At 42.2% G+C, this 27627-nt stretch overlaps 1 protein-coding gene across 9 annotated transcripts in view; it reads left to right on the top strand.

Moving 5' to 3' along the window:
* The window catches only part of greb1l (GREB1 like retinoic acid receptor coactivator), a 48419-nt gene extending 21966 nt beyond the window's left edge, over nucleotides 1-26453 (top strand). For 4 of the 9 annotated variants that reach the window (XM_006792103.3, XM_087832503.1, XM_006792105.3 and 1 more), the window contains 33 exons: nucleotides 1873-1979; nucleotides 4141-4300; nucleotides 4488-4670; nucleotides 5058-5234; nucleotides 5403-5579; nucleotides 5714-5836; nucleotides 7911-8021; nucleotides 9193-9330; nucleotides 9421-9546; nucleotides 11103-11240; nucleotides 12385-12570; nucleotides 12661-12960; nucleotides 13044-13172; nucleotides 13514-13648; nucleotides 14255-14452; nucleotides 14530-14710; nucleotides 15508-15697; nucleotides 16417-16553; nucleotides 16677-17019; nucleotides 17284-17399; nucleotides 17537-17769; nucleotides 18035-18594; nucleotides 18787-18889; nucleotides 19007-19153; nucleotides 19259-19398; nucleotides 19499-19660; nucleotides 19764-19968; nucleotides 21226-21388; nucleotides 21511-21738; nucleotides 21820-21976; nucleotides 22062-22262; nucleotides 22865-23003; nucleotides 23664-26453. In XM_006792103.3, the coding sequence (XP_006792166.2) occupies nucleotides 4144-4300; nucleotides 4488-4670; nucleotides 5058-5234; nucleotides 5403-5579; nucleotides 5714-5836; nucleotides 7911-8021; nucleotides 9193-9330; nucleotides 9421-9546; nucleotides 11103-11240; nucleotides 12385-12570; nucleotides 12661-12960; nucleotides 13044-13172; nucleotides 13514-13648; nucleotides 14255-14452; nucleotides 14530-14710; nucleotides 15508-15697; nucleotides 16417-16553; nucleotides 16677-17019; nucleotides 17284-17399; nucleotides 17537-17769; nucleotides 18035-18594; nucleotides 18787-18889; nucleotides 19007-19153; nucleotides 19259-19398; nucleotides 19499-19660; nucleotides 19764-19968; nucleotides 21226-21388; nucleotides 21511-21738; nucleotides 21820-21976; nucleotides 22062-22262; nucleotides 22865-23003; nucleotides 23664-23827 (5847 nt within the window). In that variant the 5' untranslated portion in view covers nucleotides 1873-1979; nucleotides 4141-4143 and the 3' untranslated portion in view covers nucleotides 23828-26453. The remainder of the gene's footprint in view (nucleotides 1-1872; nucleotides 1980-4140; nucleotides 4301-4487; nucleotides 4671-5057; nucleotides 5235-5402; nucleotides 5580-5713; nucleotides 5837-7910; nucleotides 8022-9192; nucleotides 9331-9420; nucleotides 9547-11102; nucleotides 11241-12384; nucleotides 12571-12660; nucleotides 12961-13043; nucleotides 13173-13513; nucleotides 13649-14254; nucleotides 14453-14529; nucleotides 14711-15507; nucleotides 15698-16416; nucleotides 16554-16676; nucleotides 17020-17283; nucleotides 17400-17536; nucleotides 17770-18034; nucleotides 18595-18786; nucleotides 18890-19006; nucleotides 19154-19258; nucleotides 19399-19498; nucleotides 19661-19763; nucleotides 19969-21225; nucleotides 21389-21510; nucleotides 21739-21819; nucleotides 21977-22061; nucleotides 22263-22864; nucleotides 23004-23663) is intronic. The other 5 variants (XM_035908372.2, XM_035908374.2, XM_035908371.2 and 2 more) reach the window with 5 other exon arrangements.
* Nucleotides 26454-27627: the final 1174 nt, after the last annotated feature.

Here is a 27627-nt window from a genome sequence, read left to right as displayed (position 1 = left end):
ATGTAATTATGCAGCTGAGCAAGAAACAAAAGGAGCCTGCAGAGAAAGAAAATGCCGGGTCAAAAGTAAGATTGGTTCAGTTTGATGAACTTTTGATCTGACTTCTTTTCAGGGTAAAGCTCTGATATGGTTTTGATGTTTAACGGATCACATATTGTGTAAGAAGAGATTTCACAAATAGTGCATCAACTACAACAAAACATGAGATGGGAACATTAATTCTAAGCAAGCTTTACTTATTTTTGTGTGAAGTTGTCAAGAGGAGAATCTCATTTTAGCTTTGTAGTGTACTCACCAATTGAAGAAAATTCACACCTCTTAGTTAATGTTGAATTTCCCTTTTTTAAACTGAATGTAGTAAACAAGATTTCATTTTCAAGATTAAAAAAGGTTTTGGCTGCAGTTTTTTTTTTTCAACATTTTTTCAAGACTGCACATGAAGTTGACAGATCAAAGTAAAATTTCTTAAACAATTATGCATTTTTTTTTACCTAAATTATTATTTTTTTATATATGCATTTTTGTATCAACCTATCTAAACAGAACATATTGCCATTGTATTAATAATGGATGTATAATTTATAGTTGGGTTGTGCTTGCATGCATTTAAGAAGCATTGTCATTAACCATTAGCTTAATCCTGTCCCACTTTCAAGAAATTTGCTTAAGAAAGAAACTAAAACAGCACTTAAGTCTGAATATTTTCTCACGTTACATCACTGGAAAAACAGGACTTTATTATGTAGCACCTCGGGCTTGTCTTGTTTTTGTGTCTAAATTTATGGCTTCTTCAGCTTCATCTCCAGAGTCATCTCTGCCTCCTGTTGTGATGTCTACCCGTCACAACCAGATAAGCATCAAAATATTTAAAGACTCTGCTCCCTGGGTAATTAGCCGGTTGCAAGAGCTTAGGTTTGAGTTTTACATCAACAGCTGCGGGAACACTTGTGGGAGGACAAAACATAAACCAGAGTTGTATTTCAATTTTCTTTCCACCTTGAATGTTTTTTGGTAGGCAGTTCTGTTGCATTGGTGTTACAGGCGGATACGCTTCTGCTTTATGACACGCTGATGTTTTTAAGTCTCTGATGCACTGTGTCACGCTGGCTAATCATTCACAAAATGGGTAAATATAAGTTGAACCAGCTTGTGTGCACTTTCTATTTGAAGGACTTGGACCCCAGACAAGCTACTACTTTTTTTTTTTTTTGAACAGAATATCTGTACAGTCAGAGGTGATGACTGGGTAGATTTTGGCTGTCAATGTTTTGAAAGGAACTTTGCTTCTGTTATATCAAAGCCTGATTGGCTAAACAATACTTTGTCAAAGGGTCAAAGTAACTTAAAGCCATTCAGAGGGTATTGACTGTGTGTTGAGTGCTGCAGCAACACCCAGTTGTACTTTATGAAAATGGCCTCGGGGCTGGGGAAATGTAATAGTGGGCTTTCTACACATGCCACAGGCTGAGCTGGACTTAATGTCCGAGTGGCTAAAAGTGCCCTCATTCATTTTGTGAATGAGCATGCCCTTTGGACTGTGGGTATTAGTTGCAGCTTAAATCATTTTGGGGGGCTTTCCAAACAGCTATAGTTTTTTTCCCTCAAATTGCCAAAAAGTAGACTCATCAATTATATTTTATTAATTATTTAGTATAAAGTAAATACACTGGATATAATTGTTTATTTTTAGTGTGTTTGTTTAAACATTATAGATGTTTTGTGGGGGGTTTGTCTGTAACTTGTATGTTCTTTTTATGAACATCCAGATTTAACATTCAAGCACAGAAAGTATAATTTCGACTATCTGGAGAAACCCTTAGCATAGTTAAACACTCTGAGCTAATCTTCAATCCTCCTGCTGCTTTCCCTCAGGTCTTCAAGCAACGAGGGAGTGACATGCCTTTGATGGAAATTTCTGCCGAGTGATAGCGATCCAGCATGTAGCAGAGTCCTGTCACACCTGGGAACAGTCTGACTGCGTAAGTCAGCCTGTTTTTTTTTAAATTTATTTTTTTATGTGCTGCCAATGTTTCCTCTCTGAGAATTTCAGATTTCACTCTCTGCAGCTCATTTTGTCCGTAGTGGTCTTCTCCAACCCTCTGAGTGAGGATTAGATTAGCTTTTTCTGACCCAGGGTCACATTCATGCAATCTGTTGATGCCACCCAGGAGCTGTGGAATGGCCTTGACTGACCATCTGACAGCCTGAAAGGTGGTTTTAAAGTCACCATTCATTGACGTGACTTCCCAGCGTTGGCCATTAGTCTTTGAACATTAAACTGCTTCTTCTGCTCATTATGTTTAACCATCCATCAGGCACACTTCAGCTGCTGACTGACCTGAAATACCCTCCACCACTGCAGCTGACCTTAGCAACCACCTGAGTCACAACATCCGTTAAGTGACCCCTACCACAGTCACGCTTTGTTTTAAGTTGCACAGGTGATAAAAGGTAATTTTTGGCATTCACCTCGCCCAGGCTGGGTTAATGACAAATCTGTCCAGTGGGGCTTCACACTCAGCCAGGCAAAGAAGTCTCCGGAGCCTGTTTTGACATTCAAAACGAACAGGCAATGGCTACAAATGTCCTCAGGCACCCAGCTTCTTTCTTTCTTTCTTTCTTTCTTTTTTCTTTTAGCCATTAGTCATTGTTTCTCTGTGCAGCCACCTTCTTCCATCAGTTAAGCAAGAAGTACTGTAGCTTCGTTCTCTTAAGCTGCTTATCTCTTCCACAGCACAGTCAGGCACTGTTAATCTTGTCTTTTGTCTGGGTTGGTCACATTCCTCCCCAGGAAGGTTGTTAAGTAAACACTGAGTCTGAAACCTGTCCAGGCACGGACAAAATTGCACCTTCAAGGCAAACTGCAACTTAATTTCCACCTTACCTCTTATTTACAATATTATAAACAATGTTAGGAGTTTCTTTGTTTTGTGTGAAAACTGTAGATATTTATTCACTGACTGATATATTCAGTCAGTCATAATTAGTACTTTTTGTTTATTTTGTTACTTACACGCACACACATCTAAAGCACATACTGTTGTCATGTCACAGCTGTGTGGGATCTCAGACCTTAATGAGGAGTTTTTCCTCCAAACAGCTGAAGGCTAAACTGGTCAAATGTAGTCCAAGGACAAACATGAGGCATTTCAGGCCAAACCCGTCTTTCAAGAATGTGTTTTCCACACTTGGAGTCCTTTCTGTTTCTCCTGCCCTCTGTTTTCTTCTCTTGCTGGCTTCTCTGAGACCACATGCTCAGCCCTCTGTCCAGCTGCCACCTGCTAGCAAAGAGTCGGCCAACCACGGGCCCACGCGGCCGACCTCGGCAGATGTCACTGAGTGGACACTAGGAAGGGGGTGGGTGGGAGTGCAGGCAGAGTAACGGCAAAGAGCAAAAGAGCGAGGCCAAAAAGGGATAGGAAAAAAGGATTGGCCTTGGCCATTATGTTTTGACTGACATCGACAAAGTAAAGTGCGTGCGTGCGTGCGTGCGTGGTTTGTGCTACTACTGACACTGTCTAGTAGACTAAACATTTTTATCATTAACAGGAAAGATCACTGCAACTAAACATTATTTTAACATTTGATATGTGTCATGTTTTTTTTTAATGATTGACTTCAAATGTAGGTTTTTTCTGAGAACTGAGCAAAGTTTGCACATTTTTTGTAGAAAAATTAACGTTGTTCACATCATGTAGATTTTAGCATCCAGTTCGGGGTTGTGGTTGGATGGAGCCTGGATCTGTTGGATTTAACTTTTATAAAGGTCTAAAATATAAAACGTGGGTCATGCTTTATGTCTGTGATGAGCTAGGAGATTCATCCTGCATTTTAGGCTTGTGCAGCTTGATGCATAAACCCATATTGGTTCTGAAATATTTAAGCTGGTTGCGCCGGGTGGTAGTTGATTAGCAGTTTTCAATAAAAACAAAATTTGACTCACACCATCAGAGCACAGTAGTGTTTATTTGAAACATGAATACATTTTCTTCAGAGATCTGTTGCTTTTTAGATTTTGGCTCTCTGTTGAGCTCGCTATTAGCACACAGGAAATAATCAATAACTTGAGATGAGAAAAACCATGACTGTGTTCATTTCCTCATGCTGCTCTTTTCTCTCCCCTTCTCTCTGCTCCCACAGATAATGGGGAATTCATACGCAGGGCAGCTGAAGTCTGCCCGATTTGAGGAGGCTCTCCACAACTCGATTGAGGCGTCCCTGCGCTCGAGCAGCGGGAATCCACAACCCATCTTCACACAGCTGTACTTAGAGCCTGAGACGTATCCTGGTAACATGGAAGGTTAGAAGCTCACAGCAAGCTGGAAAAAAATCAGTTTGAACTATATTGGGATCATTGGACAGCTTTAGAGACTTAGCCTTATATTTACATTTACATTTTGTCAGAGGGTTCAGAGGGTTCACTAAACATTCCACTTTTCTTAAAATGCAGTTAAATTTTTAGTAAAAATAATCTTACATTTTTGTAGCTGATATGAAGTCGAAAGCTGGCGTAGCACTCCATGGCAGGGAGCACCCAGGGCACGAGCTTGTGAATGGCAACTCTTCCAACGATCTGGAGGAGCTGGAAGACGAAGACGACTCGGACACCAGCAGCCCTCCACTTCCCTACCTGCAAGCTCCTGCACCGGATGGCTGCTGCACCCTGGATGGTATGACCTCTATGCATCCATCCATCCATCCATTCATTCTCTTTTGCTTATCAAATCCCACCCCCCTGGGGCATTTCTGTGTGGAGTTTGTATGTTCTCCTCGTGTCTGTGTGGGTTCTGTCCGGGTCAAGCAGTTAGTGAGGTTAGGTTTATTGGTGATTCGAAATTACTCATAGGTGTTAATTTGGCATGTGAATGCAAACGTTGTGAATTCATTAGTATGATCTCAGCAGTGTTGTGTTGTGTTGTGTTGCTGTTCCAGAATTTTTAACAAGCATGTCAGAAGTATTACATTTTTGTAGAAACTTTATTTGTTTATTATTACAGATATCATCTCTTATTCTACTGTTTACTTAAAAAAAAATTTTCCTCCTCCTCATCTCTCAGGCTTCTGTCAGGCCGGGAAAGACCTCCGCCTAGTCTCCATAGCAACAGAGCCCATCGAAGTCCCAGCAGGCTTCGAGCTGGTCGGTGCCAAGTCCCCCACTGTTCCTGAGCACATCTTGGTGTGCGCCGTGGACCGGCGTTTTTTGCCTGACGAGAATGGGAAAAATGCACTTTTAGGTCAGTGTGTTCCCGAGCGTTCGGATCAAGTAAATGAGCCAGAATTGACGTAATGAGCCGAGTTCCTGCTGAACTGAGCACGCTCTGTTGCTAGCTGGCACAGGTCATGCATTAGCCTGCAAATGTTTGGAAAGCAATGTAATTGTTGCGTTTTTATGTCTTTTGCAGGTTTTTCAGGAAACTGTGTGGGCTGTGGTGAAAAGGGATTCAGATACTTCACCGAGTTTTCCAATCACATCAACCTGAAACTTTCCACACAGCCCAAAAAGCAGAAGCACTTAAAATACTACCTGGTGAAGAATTCTCAGGGTGCTCTGTGCAAAGGACCCCTCATCTGCTGGAAAGGTAAATATACACTACAGACTCCAGACTTTCTAAAGATGTATGTAAAGTATATCAAACTGTTTTCTTACACTGCATTTTGTGAGGGTTTGATGAGTTTTGTTTGTTTGTTTTTCCTTCCTTCCTCTGTTTCTTAGACGGTAAAACGCGTCAGTTTCTCAGCAGCGCATCAACCTCCAAACCCGGCTCGTCGTCTTCTCTTAGCAGTAAAGAAAATGGAGGTCCCAGCGGACACAGCTCCTCTCCTTTTTCCCTTTCAGGTGAGATTATACTGCAGTGCTGCCTACGTTTTTACACAGCAGAGTTAAACCTGCAAGTCAGCAGCTGAAATTTAACAATAACTCAAGTAAGTTGCATTAATTGTGAGTGTGTAAAGTTTAAAAAAGAAATTAACAAATTTCACCTACTCTTGTTTAATAAGGTTGTTTTTCCTTTTTCTTCTTCTTCACCGGATACCCTTCCTGACTCATCCCCTTTTGTCTCCTCCTGGGAATGAGCCAGGCATCTTAGGCAAATGTTTAAAGCACTACACTATGATCGTATAACATGTAAAAATGGCTGTAAAATTAAAGCCAGTGAGGAACTCTTATAGATTTTATGTATGTTTAAAAAAATAAATACACACAGGAAGTTGTTTTATTACCCCCTTTTACAAAAAAATACAATACGAAGATGTTTCATGATGTTTCTCATTTAGCAGCTTAAATCTCACCTCAAACTCCAAGTCAGCAAGCCTTGCTTCTTACTCAATTATTATTGTTTTGCTTATTTATGTATGATCATTATTTTGGCACAAAGACAGCAAAAGAGACAGAAACTGAGAGAAACTTGAACGATGTGGCTAAACTGAAAGATTAATTAGCACAGCAGGATGCTAAGGCCACCCAGAGAGTTTCATCTCCCATAGCTGGGCATGGTTTGTCGTGTTTTTTTGGTCCTGTCAAACTTACACTCAAACAGATTGATCAGAGGTTCAAATTTAATGGATGGATAGATGTTAATTCACAGTAAGATAATCTGTCGCACTTTCAGGGAAGTTTATAAACTGTGTAAATAAGTCTGGACTTCAGGTCATCAAGTGTAGCGTAATAATGACAGTATACATTTATCTATTCCACGAAAGTGATATTGTTTTAGTTGATTATATACTGACAGCTTGTGCTGTTGCTATAGGTTTTGGTTGCTAAGCTCTGAAATTTAAGAGTTGAGCTTGAAACACCATCTTGCTGCATTAAGCTATTTATGAGGCTTTGTTCGTCGTGTGCCACTGCATTTGGTTGCGGCAGTGCTTTGATGTGTATTCTGGCTGCATAGTGACATTTTATTAGAAGTAAATTAGAAATAGTAAAAGTTTGTTAGTTTTTAGTACATTTTAACAAGATTTTTCATTTTACCACGATGGCTAACTAGCTAATGCTTACTTTTGTTAGTGTATCTGTTCCAGTCTACAGATTCTGATAAATTTTGCTTGATTCGGATTATTTTTCATAATCATAATCATAATATTTTTAATATCCGAAGCTAAAATTTCACTGAAATCTTTGGAAACGTTCGAATTTTCCACCCTAAAAATAGTATTCAAATCGGAGACAGTCAAGGAGAAGGCTTGGTTTATTTTATGCTTTTGAAAAGCATCCTCTTATCAACTTGGCTACTTTTTTGGTAATGCAGGTGAAAATAAATGCAGGAATTTAAAAGCAACACAACTAAATAAAGCTCTGGTTATTTATAGAAAGACCATGTTGACTCTTCAAGGAGATGTTGTTCTTCTTTGACCTTTCACAGCGAGAGCGCTTGTTCCTTCTATGATTGGAAAACCTCCTGGGCTTATAGTATTGATTTGTTCTTAACCTGGATGCAGCTTGTAAGCATGGCTCTTGCACATTAATATAGACAGCTGTGCTGCAGGGCTATGTATCGGCATTACTCTCGCCTGATGTCTCGTGACTGCGACCTTCAGGTACATCCTTCTCCTTAAGAGGTTTTTGACACTCATGCTTTGAAAGCCCAGAGGGTAGAATTCATAATAATTCACTTCACTGTCTCCCACTCAGGTGACTGTGTATTCTAGAGTAATTGATGAGAAGGACAGTTATAGTCTGTTAATAATTGTACAGTTGACAGTTCATACTGACACAGATCTCATAGTTTGACATTTGTTTGAAGGCCAAAGGCAACAAAATGACCAATCACAGGAACGGTGTGTGTGTGTTAAAGCCACAATCCTGAGTTATAAGAAACATTCGTATGAAGTCGGTGGACAAGGGAACCATGTATCATTGGGTGCATAGTAGCTGTGTTTTGATATTGTAATGCTTTTGTTTTTATCTACAGATTCTCCACCTACCAGAACAACGCAAGCATCCTCTGTCTTTTTTGGGAACCAGGAATGTAGTTTCCTCAAACCACTGGCCTCCACACCTGGAAACAAGACTCTACCAATAGGTGAAGAGTTTGATTGGTACATTTATAGCTGCGCATGTCAGTTTGTTCTGTATGTGGTAGGAAATAAACACGATAACATAAAAACTGTAGTCCCACATAGCTGATGTATCCATGCTTCAGTGCTGGAATTTAAATTTTAGCTCCTGGCAAAACTTTACCTCAAGCTTTGTGTAAAAAAACAAAAAAACACTTCATGAATATAAGATTGATTTATGCTACAGACTGCTTAGAAACACACAGATACATGCATGTGCTTACTTACCAGTCAATGCTGGAGGAAGAAATGCTATAATGACTTTTTAAGGCCTTGCTATCTATTAGCTCCTTTACAAGGTTGCTATATTGACAGGCTAAGGGTACGCATAGCAATTGATGGTTTTGTGTGTTGCATACACTGTGAATATGAGATGGGAACATGGCCAATTGCTACAAGAGTGCACGTATAGGAAATCAATAGCCTGCCGTTAGTACTGACTTATTTTTATTTATTGGTTACTCTGCAGACAGTTATAGTTCGGGGGAAATATTTTTATATTTGCATATCACTTGTTCGCTTTTTCGTTTTCCATTCAACTTTTTGTAGCATGCTGGCAGTTAGCCACTGTGCTGCAGGCTGAAATATCGCAACATGGCACCATTGTGTAAGGAGAGCAGGGAGGCGGACCAGCATAGTGACAGAAACTGGAAAGGCAGGAGCAGTTTTAAGGTGGATTATTGATAAAAGCACAAAGCTGAAGTTTGCTGGCAGGTTGGCAGTTAGACAAAACAAGACAGGAGAGCAGAGATCAGAGTCCACAAAGCATGGAAGTGGTCAGGTACAGGTCCAAGCAGGTCAAAACAGGTTGGGGATGATTTCAAAACACACAAAGATAATCTAGAGATTGTAGCGTAAATGCTGCAGGAGTTAAAAGCATGGTTAGAGGTGAGCAGGTGAGATTTGCAAGCATGTAAGGTAGATTTGGTGTGTGACTGCATGCAGACGACTTAAAGAGTAAAGAAATCTCAGACGAGGCTTTAGTTTATAACTAGATGGCTAGAATGAGTCAATCAGTGCTTTGAGTTTAAACATTACACCAAAAAGAAACAACGTGTCAGCGTTGTTATTGTGAGCTTATTAACTCGGTAACGTTGCAGTTTCACAAACTGTATTAATGCGTAATCTGTGTTTCAGTACCCACAGCTCTTCGGGTGAATGTGCCAACAAATAGCCTGGCTGTTGATGGGCGCCCTCCATTACTCAGCCCCTCCCAGGTGTCCTTAGGGCCTCATGGTCAGGGGTATCGCACTGCTGATTTAGGAGATAGTCCCGGTAGGATCCTTTCTGAATGCGTACTGTGTGTTATTTTTAATTATTTTCTGTATTGACATTTTTTCTTACTTGTCTGTCTTTAATGTTTAGTATTGTCTGCTATGAACTCCGGCCCTCCAAAGAAGCGCCACCGGAGCTGGCATCCCAGCTCGTTGGTGCCAGTCCCGCCAACAGCTGTCCCCGTGCCAGCTCTTCGGCCAATAGTTTGTTCTCCAGGTTTGTTTGTTAAGCCACCTTCAGGGGGGTGGGGGGAGGGGGAGGCTGAGCAGTTTATTTTCTTCTGGGTTTTAAATTTATCCTGTTATGCCATGTGTTCCTTTTTTTTTTTTTATCCATTAACGCTGGATTGGTGAGCATGTGTGTGCAAAGGAGTGTGTGCAGAGAAGTGTCTGCACACACTCATTCCCCATGCCTCTGTTTGAGGATGAGTATGCACTAATGTCCCTGACGCTCTCTGGTTGTTAAGGATGATTCACCCAGCATTGCCATGGTGATAGAGCTGGACAGTTTGTAGGGCAAGTGAATTAAAAAGAATTGCACGATTAGATTATTTCTGCCACATCGTGTACTGACAGAAATAATAAAAAGGCAATCTGGGCAGAAGGGCCAGAATGAACAGGGTGTACATGGTTGCTAATAAAATAACCAACAAAAATTGTTCTTTTGTTCCACTAAATCAGCCACTGCAGGAATTAGGATGTGCACATTTTTTTCTCCATAAGAGGAGCATCATTAAATCAGTGTTGTGTTCTGGTGAGATCACCAGGATAAAGCTATCCAGCTGTATGTGTCTGTAAATATGAACATAATGTTATGTCTTCACTAAATGTCTCACATCCATCCAGTTTACATGTAAATATAAACATCTCTTTAAAGAAAGTATACAGCGCATAAGGAGCTTATTTTACTAATATTAGTCAATTAATTTGAAGTTTTCTCTTTAAAACAATCAGTCTTATTTGTATACAGGTTAGTTACAGATAATTAGCAGGCAGATAGTAAGACAGCAACTGGTAAAAAGAGAAGACCAATTTAAGACAAAGTTTAAAAAGTATCCCCTAAGTGTACATAAGTGAAATAAAAGCAGTTAGAAAGATGAGTAATTGCAAAGCGTCATAAACTAGTACTAATAAATTAGAAAAAAAATGCTGACAAGAAGTCAGTAAAGCAAGTGATAAATAAATATTCGATAAAGTAACTGTTTATAATTACGCAATCCTTACTATTGACTTACTAATCTGAGAGTAAAAGTCTGTGGTTATAGATACAATTAAGTAAATAAAACGAATCTCTATAGAGCATCGGCAGTCAAAACGTTAGGCTTTAGGTTTATATTTAAAGATTTCAGTACATCTAGCTGCTTTCAGGTATGTCACCAGACTGTTCCGGCGGTTCAGGCCATGAAAGCTAAAAGCTGCCTCCCCAGAGGTTTTTGTCCTGCACTATGGAACAACTCCTGACTCCTGAGGAGCTGAGGGGACTTAATAGTTCTGACATTAGATGCACTGGAGACACATACCCTGAAGTGTTAAAGTATACAACAACACTGAAAAAGACAATGAGCAAAAATATGTTTTTCTTACCTTCTGACTTGGTTAACAGGAACTGGGACTTTTTAAAAAATGTTTTCTTGACTCACAGCCAGTCAGCGTGTTTCTGCATCCTTGTTGTTATTGGTATCTCAGAAGCATTGTCTGCATGGTGAAACATCTCCTAAACTGTAACTATGACTAAAGTTTATACTGACACGTAATTGCTTTATCATCCATAAGGGCCGGTATTAGGAGTAGCCTCTCCTCAACCACCTGTAATAGGCGTCATTCAGCCCCAGCCCGTCACCATTGGAGAGACGGTCATCGTGCCCGACAACCTACTCAACTCTGCAGGAGTCCGACCTGTCATCCTCATTGGTACCAGTTTTAATTCACTGATATGTTTCTTCATATTAAACATCACCTTTCAGCGCATATAAAACCCATTTTAATGCAAATTATTGTATTTTTTGTTTGCTTAAACTGTAAAAGGCCGTAAAAAATCTGTGTGATGCATTTTTGTGGATCTTTTTAAATCTTGATGCTCATCTGCATACCTTGGTTGTAACGAGTGGTTTTCTGAATATCTATTAGCTTCTATTAGCTCAAATGCATACACTCACTGGATGTGGGGTTTTTTTTGTTTTGTTTTGGCGATCGTGGCTCAAGAGTTGGGAGTTCGCCTTGTAATCGGAAGGTTGCCGGTTCGAGCCCTGGCTCGGACAGTCTCGGTCGTTGTGTCCTTGGGCAAGACACTTCACCTACCGCCTACTGGTGTTGGCCAGAAGGGCCGATGGCGCGATATGGCAGCCTCGCTTCTGTCAGTCTGCCCCAGGGCAGCTGTGGCTACAACTGTAGCTGCCCCCACCAGTGTATGAATGTGAGAGTGAATGGGTGGATGACTGGACGTGTAAAAGCGCTTTGGGGTCCCTAGGCGGGACTAGTAAAAGCGCTATACAAATACAGGCCATTTACCATTTACCATTTGTTTTTTTCTTATTTGGACAATTGTTTGTAAACCCTAGAGATGGTTGTGTGGAAAATTTACACTTAATTTCTGTAGGTTTCTGAAATGCTCAGACCAGCACGCCCAGCACCAAAAAACCATGCCAGATTCAAAGTCACTTAAATCCCTTTTCTTCCCCATTCGGATCAGTCTGAACTTAAGTGGGTGCCATGTGATGACCTGTTAGATTTTTTTTTTTTTTGCCTTAAACAGTAGACCACGTGTACCTAATAAAGTGGCTAGTGGGAATAAGGTCTGCTTAGTTTTATTTATGTATTCATTGAATCTTTATTTAATGACAAATTCCCCTTAAGATTAACAACTATTTTTCAAGGGAGACCTGACCAAGACGGCAATGTTACATCAAAAAAACGACTCAGTCAAAATAATAATTAGCTTCTTACAAAGTTTTATAGCTCAAATGTTAAATGTTTTACACATCTTAAGTGGGCTTTTTTTGTTTGTTTGTTAGGGGGTTTTTTTCTGGTTCATCTAATGCCAAGTTTTTGTTTTTAGGCCATGGCACTTTACCTTACTTCTATGGAAATGTTGGGGACATAGTGGTGAGCCCCCTGCTGGTCAGCTGCTATAAGAGCAGCCAACTGTCAGATAAAACCCTGGAGGCTCTGGGCCTCAACAGCAGCCGGTTACTCAGCGTGGAGACGATGATTCTGCTCACTTTACAGTATTTTGCACGTTTAGGTAAGCAGCCTACACAATCACTGCTAGATGTGTGTGTTGCTGATTCATGCCAGTGTTTTTAGGTTTTCATATTTGAATTTTCCTCTGGAGGTTCAGAGCAGATTCCTCTGAGGGAGGAGCTGGAGCAGATAGTCTTGAAGGCCATGCTGTGCTGTCCCAGGGGACCTGCCATCTCCCCCCTCCAACTACCCTGGCTGGCTCGGCTGGAAGCGAGCGTGTCTGGCGGCAGCGTCCAAGTGGTGGTCACAAACAACTCTTTGGGCGAAGGCATCTCTGAGTCGCTGCGCTCTCTGGCTGAGGGTCCTCCTCAACAGCAGTGCCTGCCAACCTATGTGGTCATTATATGCGCCTCTAAGATGAGCGGCAGCGAGTTCTGTGTGATTGTGTTGGGTGAGTGTCATCTTTGTGGTGAAACTTGTGTGGGATGCAGTATCTAGACTGAACTCTAATGTAAATTTACCTGTTGGATTCAGGAAAGTATCAAGCGCGGGCCTTAGCAGAAGGGATGCTCACAACCAATGAATTTCTGAAGGAAATCAGCTACGAGCTCATCACGGGGAAAGTCAGCATCTTGACATCTCATTTCAGAACCACCTCTCTGGGTAAGATGAGTATCCATAAGTTGTGTTCATTAAAATAATCTTGAGAAAAATACTAATTTGTCTTTTACTAATCATTTTTGTCTTGATTGGCAGCAAAACAACAGTTACTGAGCCACATTAAAAGTGAGCATGATCAGCAAATGCAACAGTGTAAAGGAAGGCCTGTATTTGAATTAATGTTGTTTAGAATTGAGATAAACATCAACTAAAACCTTCACTGCTAATAATAAAAAGCACGACGGTGGTGGTGGTGACAAATTCACTCTGATATGTTTGATAGCGAGTGCACAGCCTGCTCCCGTCCCTCGCTCTGTGTGACTGTGGTGACTGCTTGTTTCCAGGGGACAACCTCGACAAACAGCTGGTGCGATACCAGCGCAGGCGGAAAGGACAGGTCATCCAGCCCTTTCAGGGCGATGTCACTGACAACATCCACTCCCAGGAAGCTGCCAGCATGTCACCACCATCAGACTCAGGTTAGACCGCTCTCATGCTCGCTGTCAAAGTCTTTTTCAGTTTTTAGCAGGCAAATTGAAGACGAGGCAGCAACATCTCTCTAAATCAGCATGTGGATCATTCAGTGTCAATGTTAAGTCAGGCCAGTGTCCAGAACAAAATCAGTTAAGGTTAGTTTGAGCTACGGAGTGTTTTTTGGCCCTGTACCTCATCCCACAGCGAGCCACACCTCTTAAACTTTGAATTCAGTCTTTTTTCTTTTTTAAGTCCCATTATCGCAGGTGTATAAAATCAACCATGTAGATCTACACTTATTTTCCTTTTCGTTACCGTGTGTGTGACTAATCTTACTGCACAGTTTAATCGTTCTGACTGGATCTCGTCTCTCCAGATTATTTTCATCTCGTTGTAATTTGTTGACAAAAGGGTGGCTACAGTACGTGTGCAGGTTGAGGGGACTGCTGTTGTGATTTGGCACCATTTAAAAAAGATCGAAATTAAATTTCATCATAGTTTGTTTTGGGGAGGTTTGTTTAGGCAAGCAGTGATACTTTGCTGTGGTTAGGATCTGCTTTTCACATATCTGTAAATCATCCTGGTGCTAACTTTTGTGTTTCTTCTTTCAGATCTTTTTACAAAGGGCTTCCAGATCTATCCGGCCCAGCTTAATGTGGCTCGTAGCCTTCTTTCTCAAGTGTGCTCCATCGCGGATTCAGGGACACAGAACCTCGATTTAGGGCGTTTTTGCAAGGTGGACTTTCTGGTTTTGGTCCCTCCGTCTCACATTCTGGTCCACCAGACAGCACAACGCATCCGACAATCAGGTGTGTACAAAACCCAAAGGAAGAACTGTTGTTGTTTTGTTGCAGTGCTGTATGAAATCCTCACGTTTTTGCCTTAGGTGTACTTGTGGACCTGGGAAATGAAGACCCCTCCACGGCCCACCTGAAGTCAGACAAATATGTGGTGCGTCTTGACGGTGATGTTCACGCCAAGATGGAGGCCTTCATGAAGAAAGTCAAACAGAACCCCTACACTCTGTTTGTCCTCATTCATGACAACTCGCACGTCGACCTGACAAGGTAAAGGCGTCTTCGACAGCACAGATTCTCCCATTAAAACCATTAAGGGTCACTTTGTTTTGCTCTGCTGATAATTTAAAGCAGCCTTTAAAAAAGAAGAACTGACTTTTCAAGCTATTTCACCATTGAAAAGAAATGTTGATGTTGCAATGAAAGCATGAGAGTTTTGCTAAAGTTGTTGTCAAACATTCTTAAAGTTATTGTAAGAATTTTTCTTTGCTCGTGCAAATACTAAAGTTCAGTCATGTGAACACTGTCGACGGCCAGTAGGTGCTGTGTTTTCTCATTGTGACATGTAATTTTACAACAAAACACTATTTATTGTTAAAGTTCTTTTTAATCCCCTTTATTATCATGATGGGGAAATGCTCAATGTTTTAGTCTTGCTGGTCATCACCCAGTGAGATCCCCTTTGCAAAGATTAGAAACATGCAAAGCTGTAGTATATTTTAGTCTTTTGCTTTATGCTACATGTCAGTTTCAGTCTTTAATTTTAGTTAACTATTATAACTTGTCTTTCTTTGTTTTGTTTTGGGGGGTTTTTTCCTCCCAAGAATTTTTTTTCTGTTATTGCCAGAATACTAAAACAGATCACTTCCTTTTTCCCAGAGGGGATTATCTTTGGACCGACCTCCCACACATCAGCCAGTTAGACCAGCATACAAAGCTTTTTGCACAAAGTTGTTATTTCAAAACCATGTTAAGTGTTATTAAGTGCTGTGCTAGGATAATCATAGTAAGTAAAAAAATATCCATGAATTCATTCAAACACTTTCCCCACCCTGATCTATTTTCAGTGCCCTGTCAGGCTCTGTGTGCCACGGGGAGCTGCAGGGTTTGGCTGACCGGGTGGTGAACTGTCAAGAAGTCTTAGATGCCATGAACCTCTTGGTCCTGCAGGTCAGCTGTTTCCCTTACACTTTGCAGACCCGCCAGTCTCGAATCAGCATCCACAATGAAGTTCACTGGCCGTCCAACGACAATCTGGTGAGAATGTTTTTTTTTTTTTTACATCCATCCATCCATTCGCTTCCATCCATCCATCCATCCATCCATTCATCCATTTGCTTCCGCTTACCCTTTTTCAGGGTTGCGAGGGGCGCTGGAGCCTATCCCAGCTGTCATAGGGCGAGACGCAGGGTACACCCTGGACAGGTCGCCAGTCTGTCGCAGGGCTAGCACACAGAGACAGACAACCATTCGCACTCACATTCACACCTATGGGCAATTTAGATTAATCAGTTAACCTATCCCCCCCTTTTTTTTAACACTAAAACATTTCTTTAGTTATGAGTTACACAGAATGGTCTACAAAACACCACGATAGGCAGTCACTGGAATGGCAAATACTAATTTCTTATGTGAATTATTTATCATAAATGACTTTACTGCAGCACACTGGCATATTTCCTGTGCTGTGGTTTAGCTACTCCCCCTGCTGTGGTGAAACTGCAGTTACAGTTTTAGACCTTTTTTAAAAAGGGTTTAAAGTAACTCGAGCCTCGTGTTAAAGAGTTACAAGTCAGAGAGAAAGGGAACCAATATATTATAGAACACATTAGGCTCACTTTCATATCCAGTATTATATATGAGGATACTTACTCCATGTTTTGTAACTAGGCACAGCGTTTCACCAGTTTGCAGTGTATCATTAAGAACAGTCAGGACACATTGTCTAAACTGATGTTGGTATCTTTATCATCCAGCAGAGGGAGCAGTTTCCTGAGGAGCTGGTCTACTTTGGCCTGAGGAACTACAGCAGATCCCTGCAGTGGGGCATGGCCAGTCCCATCCTGCGCTATGATGATGCGTTTGAGAAAATGGTTCACACTCTGTTGGAAAGGTAAGAGTGGGGTGAAACTGATGAATCAAACATGAAGAGTTTTGTATTTACTTCCACTGAGTGGGTAACGCATAATAACTGTAGACATTATAATCAGTTAAAAAGCTCTGATTGTACCTCCAGACACCCCCACCTACACAGCATGGTGATCCGCAGCTACCTGCTGATTCAGCAGTACACTGAGGCCATGATGGCTCTCACCTCTTCCCCGTCCCTGAGGGACCACATAACTCCAGAGACCCTGGCCATGGTGGAGGACTTGATAAACGCTCCAAGCAGAGAGGGCTCCCAGGGCCACGGCCACATGCTGCTGGTCCGTATCCCCTCGCTGCAGCTGGCAATGTTGGCCCGAGAAAGACTGGAGGACGTGAGGGACAAGCTGGGACTGCAGCTGTGCTTTGCAGTGCTGCTGGGAAGTCCTGCGTCTGAGCTCAACCTGCACAGAAATTTTATCAGTCGCCTCAGGGTGAGGAAAAATTTCTTTGTGTGAAGTGTGTTCTGCTGAATGTAGAGTGTTGGGATCCATCTGCGTTTTTGCAGATCAGTCATTATCAGGGAGTTTACATTATTTTGCGAATCTGTTGTGCACTTTTGTACAATGAAAAAATTGTTTTGCCTCATAATTTGTCTGCATGTTTAAAGTCTCGTGCATTTTTTGTTTTGTTTTTAGTTTTTATAAATAACCTGTAACTGAAGAGGGCACACTTTGATTTTCATCTCTTTTTGTCAGGCTTGGCAAGGCTGTGAGAATGAAGACTGGGTGCCACACACCTATGTGGATCTGGAAGGGCTGCCCTGCATCGTCATCCTCACGGGCAAAGACCCTCTTGGAGAGACTTTCCCCAAGTAATATCATACTTAATACTACATTATCTTATAACATGGCTCAATATGTCTGTTTCTTTAACATAAAATGTAGCAAAGATCCTTTTAGCTCTTCTCTAAAACTCTTGTCTCCCGTCAACTCCCTTGTGCACTTCTAGGTCTCTGAAATACTGCGACCTGCGACTGATAGACTCCAGCTACCTGACTCGTACAGCCCTGGAACAGGAGGTGGGTCTGGCATGCACCTACGTATCCAGGGTTGTTGTTCCTAAACCAAAGAAGGCTATGGCCCCTCGGGAATCGGATGTGGAGAAGGTCGTCACCAGCTTGAATGATGGAGATGAGCTGGAAAGACCTCAGAGCAACGGCAGCGCTGCAACCAGAACCTCTGGTTAGTGTGAATTACTGTGATGTTGGATTAAAGGAAACACAGAGCGTAACTGACATGAGCTTAACTCTAATTGATTTCTGATTACAGTAAAGCAAGTTGACCATAATACATGGGTACTGTAAATGAACGTGGGTCATAGCTTTGGAATGAGTTTGGTTTGTAGAAAATTTGGTTTTAATCTAAAGAGAGGGAAAAAAACCCTCCAAACATGTGAGCACTTTTTAGTTACATATATGTGCGGGTGTGTCTTTCATATTTCCCTCAGGCTCTTTGGCGGATAATGGTGTCAGCTCATCTGATGTTGCAGACTCTTTCCAGAAACCCTCCACTTCCACCTCGCAGCCTGAAGGCATGGTCACCATAGACATGGGCACATCAACACTCGGAATTAAGGAGGAGTGCGACTCACTGGGAACCCCGCTCTCTTCCGACCCTTCGAAAGCCTCCAAGGCTCCTCCATCCCTCTACTCCAGTTCCTCATCTTCCTCCCCCTCACCATCTTCCTCCTCCACCCAGAGGCCCAGCCAGTCCACGCAGTGCGATCGCGAGCCCACGAGGGCATCACCGCGCACAGTCATCTTGTCGCGAGCAGCTTACAATCTGTTGTCGGGGGAGTCTGGGAGTCAGCTGAGCTCCTCCTCGCTGCTCCCTCACGCAGACGTGGCCTGGAGCAGTCCGCTGAGGCCCATTATCACTCACACCCTGCAGGGGACGGAGCAGAGCATGTACTACCGCCAGTGGACCATCGCGCGGCAGCATCATGCTGATTATGAAGCGCCGTCTGTGCCGCATCCTCGACGCTTGCTGCTCAGTGGACCCCCACAGGTAACAAATCTCGTGTGAAAATAGTCACAATTAAGAAAAGGAGTAACTTGATTTAAAAATAGAATACAGAGAATTCTTTTTAAAAATTTTCTTTAAATTTATTGGCATCCATATAAATTTATGCAGTTAATTCCTCATCTGGATTTAAGTGTCACTGTAGTTCTACTGGTATTCTTTCCTTTCCTTCGCTAGGTGGGAAAAACTGGCGCCTACCTGCAGTTTCTGCGTATCCTGTTTCGGATGCTCATCAGGCTGCTCGAGGTCGACGTGTATGATGAGGATGAAGTGGAGGAAGGTGAGACTCATAGGGATTTGTTTATTTTTAATGGCCTTCACATTTTGTGAAATACATCAGATTTATTATGAAGCAGTTAGTTTGATGGTGACAAATGTATCAAATCACCCTCCACAGAAAATTCAGAGGTCACAACTCTAGTAAGTACCCAGTGGCCGGACATCGAGGAAGTCCGAAAGCTGCCCTTTGACCCCAACCTCCGAGATCCTAAATTCAGGAAAGCCAGCCGTGTTTACTCTGACAAGATGCTAAAGTCTTTCAAAGGTCAGCAAAAACATGGGAAAAAAACATCAAACTTGCCCACTCTGAGTTCAGCTTTTTAATCGGGTGTTATTAAAAAATTAACTTAAGTTTTTTATGTTCATGTAGATTGTAAGCAAGACAAAGAGAACCAAACTCCAGCCACACGAGTGACCAAGTCGATACGTCAGAGTAGGTTTGCTGCCCACAATGCCTTTCATCACTGTGACCAGTGCCATCACTACTGTGAAGCAGGCGCAGCTACACAGGTGAGATGCACCACCAACACCTTCTGCTTTACTGCAGACTTACAGATGCACATATCCCATCCTTGTGTTAATATTGTACGTGTGTGTGGTTGTGTTGTAGCTGTCGGAGTGCACCTTTCATGCTTTCACCTTCTGCTCGTCCATGCTGGGAGAGGAGGTCCAGCTCCAGTTTGTGATTCCCAAATCTAAGGAGCAGCACTTTGTTTTCAGTCATCAGGGCAGCCACCTGGAGAGCATGCGTCTGCCTCTGGTCTCCACCAAGGTTAGTTTGCTCGAGACAGCAGTATCTGTCGGGCCTTATTCCTTCTAATCGCTGTTTGGGTCACATGTTTACTTTTGCTTCAACCGTGTTTATCTGTCTGCAGGACCCCGACCTTCTCAAGAGTCCAATCTTCACCCCGACCACAGGACGCCAAGAACACGGCCTGCTCAACATTTTCCATGCCACGGAGGGGGCAGCTCATCTGCACATCCTCGTGGTCAAACAGTTTGAGATGCCTCACTATAGGAAGTACTGGCCCAACCACATTTTGCTCGTCCTGCCCGCCATGTTCAACAACGCTGGAGTTGGTAAGCAGCTGAGCAGCTGAGCTCTCTCTGTTGTTAAACCTGACAGTTTTTTGATCCTAACTAAAATATATTTAAAATATTTCATTCTACTTGCAGTCGATATAAAAAAAATTTCCCATATCATCTTTTTTTTCTTGCCCTCGCTAGTGTTTGTTGTCGTGATTTGCATGGCAGCAGATGCTAAAAAGAAGAATAGCAGGAACTTGTGTTACATTGCTCACTCGCTCTTGTATGAGCAAAAATAACTAAATGGAGACCCTCTTATGAAAGCATTTCTCCACAGCACTACTAGTGGTTGAAAGTCCACACAGTGGCGTTCAGCCTTTACATGACAGCTTATCACTCTGTTGATAATGAGTAATTCGTTGCAGTGTATTATCTACCATGGTCGTGTTTTCAACTTGTTTTTAGTGCTGTGTTTAAACTAGGCAAAAGGTTACCTGTTGCCTCACCCAACGCGTGAAGGTCAGCCATCTATTGTATCAGTCTGATTTGTAGTGAAGCCAATTAGGTGCAAGGCCTTTCTGAAGTGGGTGTAACTAAACAACATTTCTCTCAGATAAGCAGATGGCATTGGGCTAAAGATGACCCTTTATGTCAGTATGACTGCTTTCTAATCAGGATAGACTTTTCTGCTGAATACCTAAACATATTTTTATCTGCAGTGCCCGACAGAGTGTAGAGACTGCAGGCAGGCTGGAGTGGGTAGAGATGAGGAGAGTGAAAGGGAATGTTTACAAGACGGTAGTGAAGCCTGAGATGATGTAGGATTTGGAGAGCGGGGCACTGCAAAAAATAAATAGACGCATGGTAGAGTTGAAGATGTTAAGATTTTTACTCGGTTATCAGAACGGACAGATTAGAGGGACGGCACAGGTTGAGCGATTTTGAGGAAAAACATTAGAGAAAAATAGTTGAGATGGTTTGGGCATGTGCAGAGGACGGATAGTGGCTATATGGAGCTGCCAGGCAGGAGGGAAAGAGGAAGACCTCAGAAGAGGTTCATGAATGTAGTGTAGGAGGACATGCAGAGGGTTCGTGTGACAGAGAAGAACAAAAAGCCCAACAGAGTGTACTTCATTATCTTTCTAAACTATCAGACTTGTAAATTTGCAAATGTATACAAGCTCTATGCAAATATATCCTTTACATGGGATTTGAAAAGATTACTTCTTTTATCAAAGTTAATTAAAGGTGCATCAGTTTTAATCAAATCTTTAGTGAAAACCTAACAAAAACAATCCTGTCTGCTTTAAGGTGCAGCTCGCTTCTTGATCAAAGAGCTGTCATACCATAACCTCGAGCTGGAGAGGAACCGACTGGAGGAGCAAGGTGTCAAGAGACAAGACATATGGCCTTTCATTGTCATGATGGACGACTCCTGTGTGCAGTGGAACGCCCACCAATCAGCAGAGGGAAGGTAATAAGCGCTTCCAAAGTGTAAGAGTGGAGTTGGTTGCTACGGTTAACCAAGCCCTGTTCAAAATCAATTTTACATATGTTCAAAATATTTAAAATTGCTCCCCCCTCTTGGTTTCTTAGTGAGACATCAGATGGAGGCTCATGTCTCAGCAATGTGTCTCTAAAAACGGTGCTGCAGCACATGGAGAACACGCCCAAGATCTCCCAGTACGCCGTGTGCGGCACACGCAAGTGGAGCAGCAGCCTGGCTCGCAGGTCTCCCAGCAATCCCTTCAGTCGGTGTCACCTCCATGACTTTGTCATGCTGAATGTGGACCTGACGCAGAACGTCCAGTACGACCTGAATCGGTAAGCTCAGAGAAGGCCATGTGAGTCAGTTTGTCTGAGGTGTGCATTGTCACCGTTACCTGACGTTGCTGTCCCGTGCAGGTATGGCTGCGAGGAGGTGGACTTTAATCTAAGGGTCAATAGCAGTGGCTTGTTGCTGTGCCGCTTCAACAACTTCTTCCTGATGAAGAAGCACATTCCAGTTGGGGGAAGAAACAAAGAATTCCTGGTCAAAACTAAACTCATGGTGGGTGTTCAGGTAATTCAAATTATTCGCTTTGTCATGTCCTTGTCTTTCTGTGCGTAAAACCAGCTCACATGAAACTTCTTTCTTCTCTCCAAAGGAAATAGAAAACCCCGCTCTAATCAGCCCGTTGCAGTATGTTTGTGCACCAGACAGCGAACAGACCCTCCTCGACGCCCCGGCCCAGTTCCTACTGGAAAGGTTCCTCCAGAGCTGCAGTCACAGACTTTTTCCGAAAGCTGTTAGGAACAGAGACAACCCAGTTCTGTCCATTGACAGCTACCTCAACCTAAGCCCGGAGGTGAGAGCTCCCCAGAGGTTGCAGTTGAAAGCAGGAACAGTAGAATAATCTCTATTTCAAACTTAGGGCAAGGCTTAAATATCAGACTACTGTGATAGACACATTTTGGATAGAAATCGAGTGCTTCTCTGTCTGATATGCAGAGTTATATACTTTATAAGGTGCTCTAATCTGTATAGTATAGAGAAATGAGACAAACCTGCTCCCCGACTTTAATGTAGATTTTTTTTAACCCACAGAGAAGCATGTTGCATGACTTTCCCATCTGTTTTTCTTAGAACATTCTGACCTGCATACACCCACATGTGCACACAGTGAATGCTAACAATGCATTTTACTGCACATTTGTGCAATGGCCGTCTATCTGTACACACAGTCTTCTCAAGTTTTTGCACATCTTTTGTTTTAAACTTTTACCCACAAGGCGACTTTAAATTTGCTTGAGCAGACACCTTCGGGAGCTCCCAGCAGGAACTGTCAGGGAGTCGTAATGTTTTCTTTCAGTTACTTCGAATCTAAAAGGCAAGCTCGTGATGTTAGTTTCATTTTCCCGACTGTGATTAATGAAGTTTGTCTCTTTTTTTTTGTTGTTGTTGTTGCAGATCTCTGTGTGCTACATCAACTCTCGTCCACACTCCACCAACCTGAACCATCAGGGGCTGGTGTTCAGTGGCCTGCTGCTTTACCTCTGTGACTCCTTCGTTGTTTCTGGACTCCTGAAGAAATTCGACTTCCTCAAAGGTGTGAAATCAGTGTCACGATTAAAGGAAGGGATTGGGATGCTTTGTTGCTCATATTTTCCCAAGACCCCACACATAGTTATAGGAAATGACCTGGTTGTTTTCTTAGATTTTCACCCCCTACCTTCTTCTGTGCTAGACTGTCAAAATAAAAGCTTCCAGGTGTTAAAAGGACATTGGCAAGGTTTGGGTCTCTCTACAAAATAAGAATCAGTTCCTGACTACAGTAGCTTACATCCCAGTCATACAAGCATAGAGAGCAGCTGGTGATTGCCTGGCAACCAGTGGTTGCTAAGGGAAAATCTGTATCCCTGAACCGATTGGTAAGTGGTTACTGGAAGTTGTGCGCTGTTGCTAGGTGAAATTTGTTACAAATATATAAAAAGTGCTGCACCGAAAACGTCCTTGCAGTTGGTTTGGTTGCTAATAGGTTGCCATGGTCACCTGTAGTTTGTTTGGAAGGCAGAGACAGTTCTTGCGTATGAGTTGGTGTCTTAGATGCAAACTATGCCACATGTGGATGTCTTTCTAGCCCTGTTAAATCTAATATGATAGAATTATGCAATCTGTCTCACAATAGAGAACTAAACAGCTAAACTTGATAATTAAAGTGGCACTGCGTGTCCTACTATCTAACTTTTGATCTTGAATTTGTCCACAGGTGCCACCCTCTGTGTGATCTGTCAGGACCGCAGTTCCCTGCGTCAGACCATTGCCCGACTGGAGCTGGAGGACGAATGGCAGTTCCGCCTGCGGGACGAGTTTCAGACGGCCAACTGCAGCGAGGATCGGTCCCTCTACTTTCTGACCGGCCGCCACGTTTAAACCTGCTCAAATCTATGTCCACACAGTGTTGTTGCTGAAGAAACCCAATCAGAACTGAGATTTAGTTCCAGACCTGCAATCAAAATTTTGATCAGGCAGAACACAGGTCTGCAGGGAAATGCTGGAGCACGAGGTGTGAGGACCACCTGACACAGCTTTCTGTACTGCCAGTGTGCACTGTGCCCGACTCCAAAGAGGGTCGGTGAATGTTTCTGACTTTCGCTCGCCTGCCGGCTTGTCTTCAGTTAAGCTTGTGTCGTAGTGAAAAAGACTTTGCTGTGACGGGAAAAAAAGCACAGCTGAAACTGAACTTATTTTGTTTTGGTGCTGTTTTGTTTTTTTTATTTTTATTTTGGACTCATGATGGATAATGTGACTATTTGAAGAATGTATTTTGAACCCACTTTGTCCAGTCCTGGATGTTCAGGGGGTCAGAGACAGGTGGCTTTAAGGAGTTCCGTTACCTTCAGCATTCTCACATGGGCACAATGGAATATATTTTAACAGGGACATGGCAGGTTTGAGACCATGATAACATCTGTGTTTGTTAATGTTTGTGCATCTGCATGAAAACAGTTTAAGTTTGCCATTAATTTTTCTAAGCACCAAAGACGCTTTTAGCTGCACTTTTCCTTTTTCCTTTGCTTTCTTTGACCTTTCTCACCTGCTTTGCCTCTCATAATCCACAAAGCCCATTTATGTTTCCTCATAACGTTACAAAGATACACCCAAGAGTTTGGTCATTACTGGATTTCAGGTCATCAGGAGTATCTGTACTGGAAGCTGTGGGAATCAAACAATAAGCAGCCGTTGGATTTGACACAACATGTTGTCACATGACTACATTTCATGCGAGTTTATCCAAAACGACTGGAAAACTACGGGAACATACGAGTTGTGTCTTCATTATTTTACTGTTTCAGTTTCAATAGAAAACTGTGAAGCTGGTCAATTTTTCTGAAACACTATTAAACTGCATCCACACAGGAAGCAGTTTGCTTGATTTGTTACCTAGGTAACCCACTAATGCATGGAATCCTGCGTTCTCATTGGTAGTTACTTCAATTCCTTGCCTCAAAGTTGAGAACAGTTTATCTTGGGATTCATCCAGTTAGCATTGTCAGCAGGTGAAACGTGACATGTAGTCACATTTCACTCACTTTCTTCTACAGTTTGTGGTCGCTACGCCGCTGTGAGTCAACATCCACTCAAGTCAGTGACGTTCTGCAACTGTAGCCAAAATAGCCTACAGTGACAGGAAATTTAGAGACTTTGAAAGCGTATGATACTGCTGATTGACATATTACTGGGTTGTAAATACTTTAGAGGGTTCCCTAGGAAACCAGAGCTCAAAATATCTGCAAGCGATGCTCGATGAGAGAATAGTTTCCAGCGTGGACACAGCTTTAGATGATCTGCCACAATGTTTTTATTTTTACATGCTTTCTGTTAACATGGACACCGAGCAGTTGATTTAGTCGTATGTTATGACAGTAATTTTTTGACAGTAAAAGTGTACCACAGGCAAGCTCCCTCACTGCCAGCTGTCCTGCTACTGCCCGTGCCTGAGATGTCACCTCCTGTTATGGTGTCCTGATTGTTTATTGAAGATGTTTGCTACCATCCACTTTGATTAACCCAGTTTCCAGCCCTCAATTAAAGGGTGAAAATTAGGTTTACGCATATACTTGAAAGATGAATGTTTTTATAAGTTTCTGCACGTGGTTGTCCAAAGAATATGCCTTAAGCGATGTTTCACACAGTGTCTGCTTAGGTTTTGTTTTGTTTTTGGACCAATGAGAATGAAGAAACCTTTTGACTGTGAGGCGAAAGAATGTTGTTTGTCTCTGATCAAATAATTGGGTTTTGGACTACTGTACTGTTTAAAGCTTTGTTTACATTATTAATATATTTGATCATCCCCTTACCCACTGAGGGTTACTGATGTGTTTAATGTTGTGTAATGTTTGCCAGTGTATTTTGGTGATGTCTTTCTGCATTTTTATGTTGCAAAGGCAAGAAGAATCTACCTAGATTTGTCTTTAATGATGTCTTTATTCCTTTTGGGGTTTTTTTCCTTTTCTTTTTTTCTTTTTTTGAAAATGAGAATCAGGTCCATGAGGATTTTTTTTATTTATTTGAAAAGCATTTGGGACTGATAATCATATTGGAGTGTATAATTTGATTGAGGCCTAAGTTCACTTGGGCCAAGGGAGCGTGCCCTCTTCAAAACCGGTCGCGAAGGCTTTGCACAAGACACAAACGAATGATTCTTGGATCTACTGAATGTTACTGGGGGTTTTGCAAATGTTGGACTTGCACTATACAAGTTGCCAGCTTAAAGAATTATTTCCAGAAGATGGTTATGTTCTCTAACCCCTAGATTTAATATAATAGTGATGATCAAAACAATGGTCCGTAGAAAGTGTTTTTCCTCTTTGATTTTAATACTTAATATGCAACTTGCTCCCACAATCTTAACTGAAATGTGTTTGATAACCATGTGCAGCACAGTGGTAGCCTTGGTGCCTGCTTGATCTACCTCATGTTTACCATTGTGGTTGCAGGCTGTGAATATCTTAATGTTAGAGCCATGCTGTTGTTGTTTAAAATGTCTGAATGTAATAAAATGGCATCTAAACATATCCCGTTGTTATTTTTCCTCTTTGTTTTCAGTGCCCGACTCTGTGATTTAATCTGTTAACAGACACAAAGACAGTAGAGTGAGTTGCATACCAAAAATTGGCGAGCTCCAGCAAAGTTGCAAGACATTATACAGCTGTTGTCAGATGTTTACATACTCATCATGGGCAGGAATGTCGTGGAAATTTGGGGCTTTTGATCATTTTTGTTCCCTTTCCAGGGATTGTGGAGCATATATCTTTAATTACTTTAAAAAAAGAAGAATTGGTTGCATAATTTGATGTTATTTCGGGTTTTCTCTAATCCCTGCAGGGTCCAAATTGTGCATACACTCACTTCAGTCTTTTAAAAAGTGGTCCTGAAAGTTCTACTGTGTCTTTTAACTCAACATCAGATCAGATCATGATTAACTACAACTTTATCTTTGCCAGCATAAAAAGGATTTGTTTGACATCACTTACTGGATTGACCAATAGTCAGAACAATTGGAAAGTCCAAGGAACTCAGTGAAGATTGATTAGGGAGACTTCAAGTTTGCTCAAGTTGGGGAGGTCACCTGGAGCCATTTATGAACAAGTGCAGTTTCCCAGATCATCAGCTCAAACAGTCAGACACTTTCAAATATCCATCCATCCATCCATCCATCCATTCGCTTCCGCTTATCCTTTTCAGGGTCGCGGGGGGCGCTGGAGCCTATCCCAGCTGTCATAGGGTGAGAGGCGGGGTACACCCTGGACAGGTCGCCAGTCTGTCGCAGGGCCGACACACAGGGACAGACAACCATTCGCACTCACATTCACTCGCACATTCACACCTAGTGGCAATTTGGATTATCCAATTAACCTATTCCCACAAACTGCATGTCTTTGGACGGTGGGAGGAAGCCGGAGTACCCGGAGGGAACCCACACTTTCAAATAATTGTACGTAAAGTTATTTGGATGTGTAATCGCCTTGCCAACGTCTGGACAAAGAGCCAAACTGTCACCCTTTGGAGGAAATTGGTTAAGATGTTTAGGAACAACCAAAGAACCACTAAGCCTCAAGCCAGCCATGAACTGGAAATTGCTGAAACACCAGCATCACTGTCCACAATGAAGTGAGATTTACATTGGCATGGACCGAGAGGGTGCCAAGAAAGAAGTTCGTACTTCCAAA

Source organism: Neolamprologus brichardi, chromosome 18, assembly GCF_056152115.1.
Source record: "Neolamprologus brichardi isolate AB-2024 chromosome 18, ASM5615211v1, whole genome shotgun sequence".
NCBI classification, from domain to species: Eukaryota; Metazoa; Chordata; class Actinopteri; order Cichliformes; family Cichlidae; genus Neolamprologus; species Neolamprologus brichardi.
Note: the sequence above shows the minus strand (reverse complement) of the source record. Positions and strands in the feature narration are given on the sequence as shown.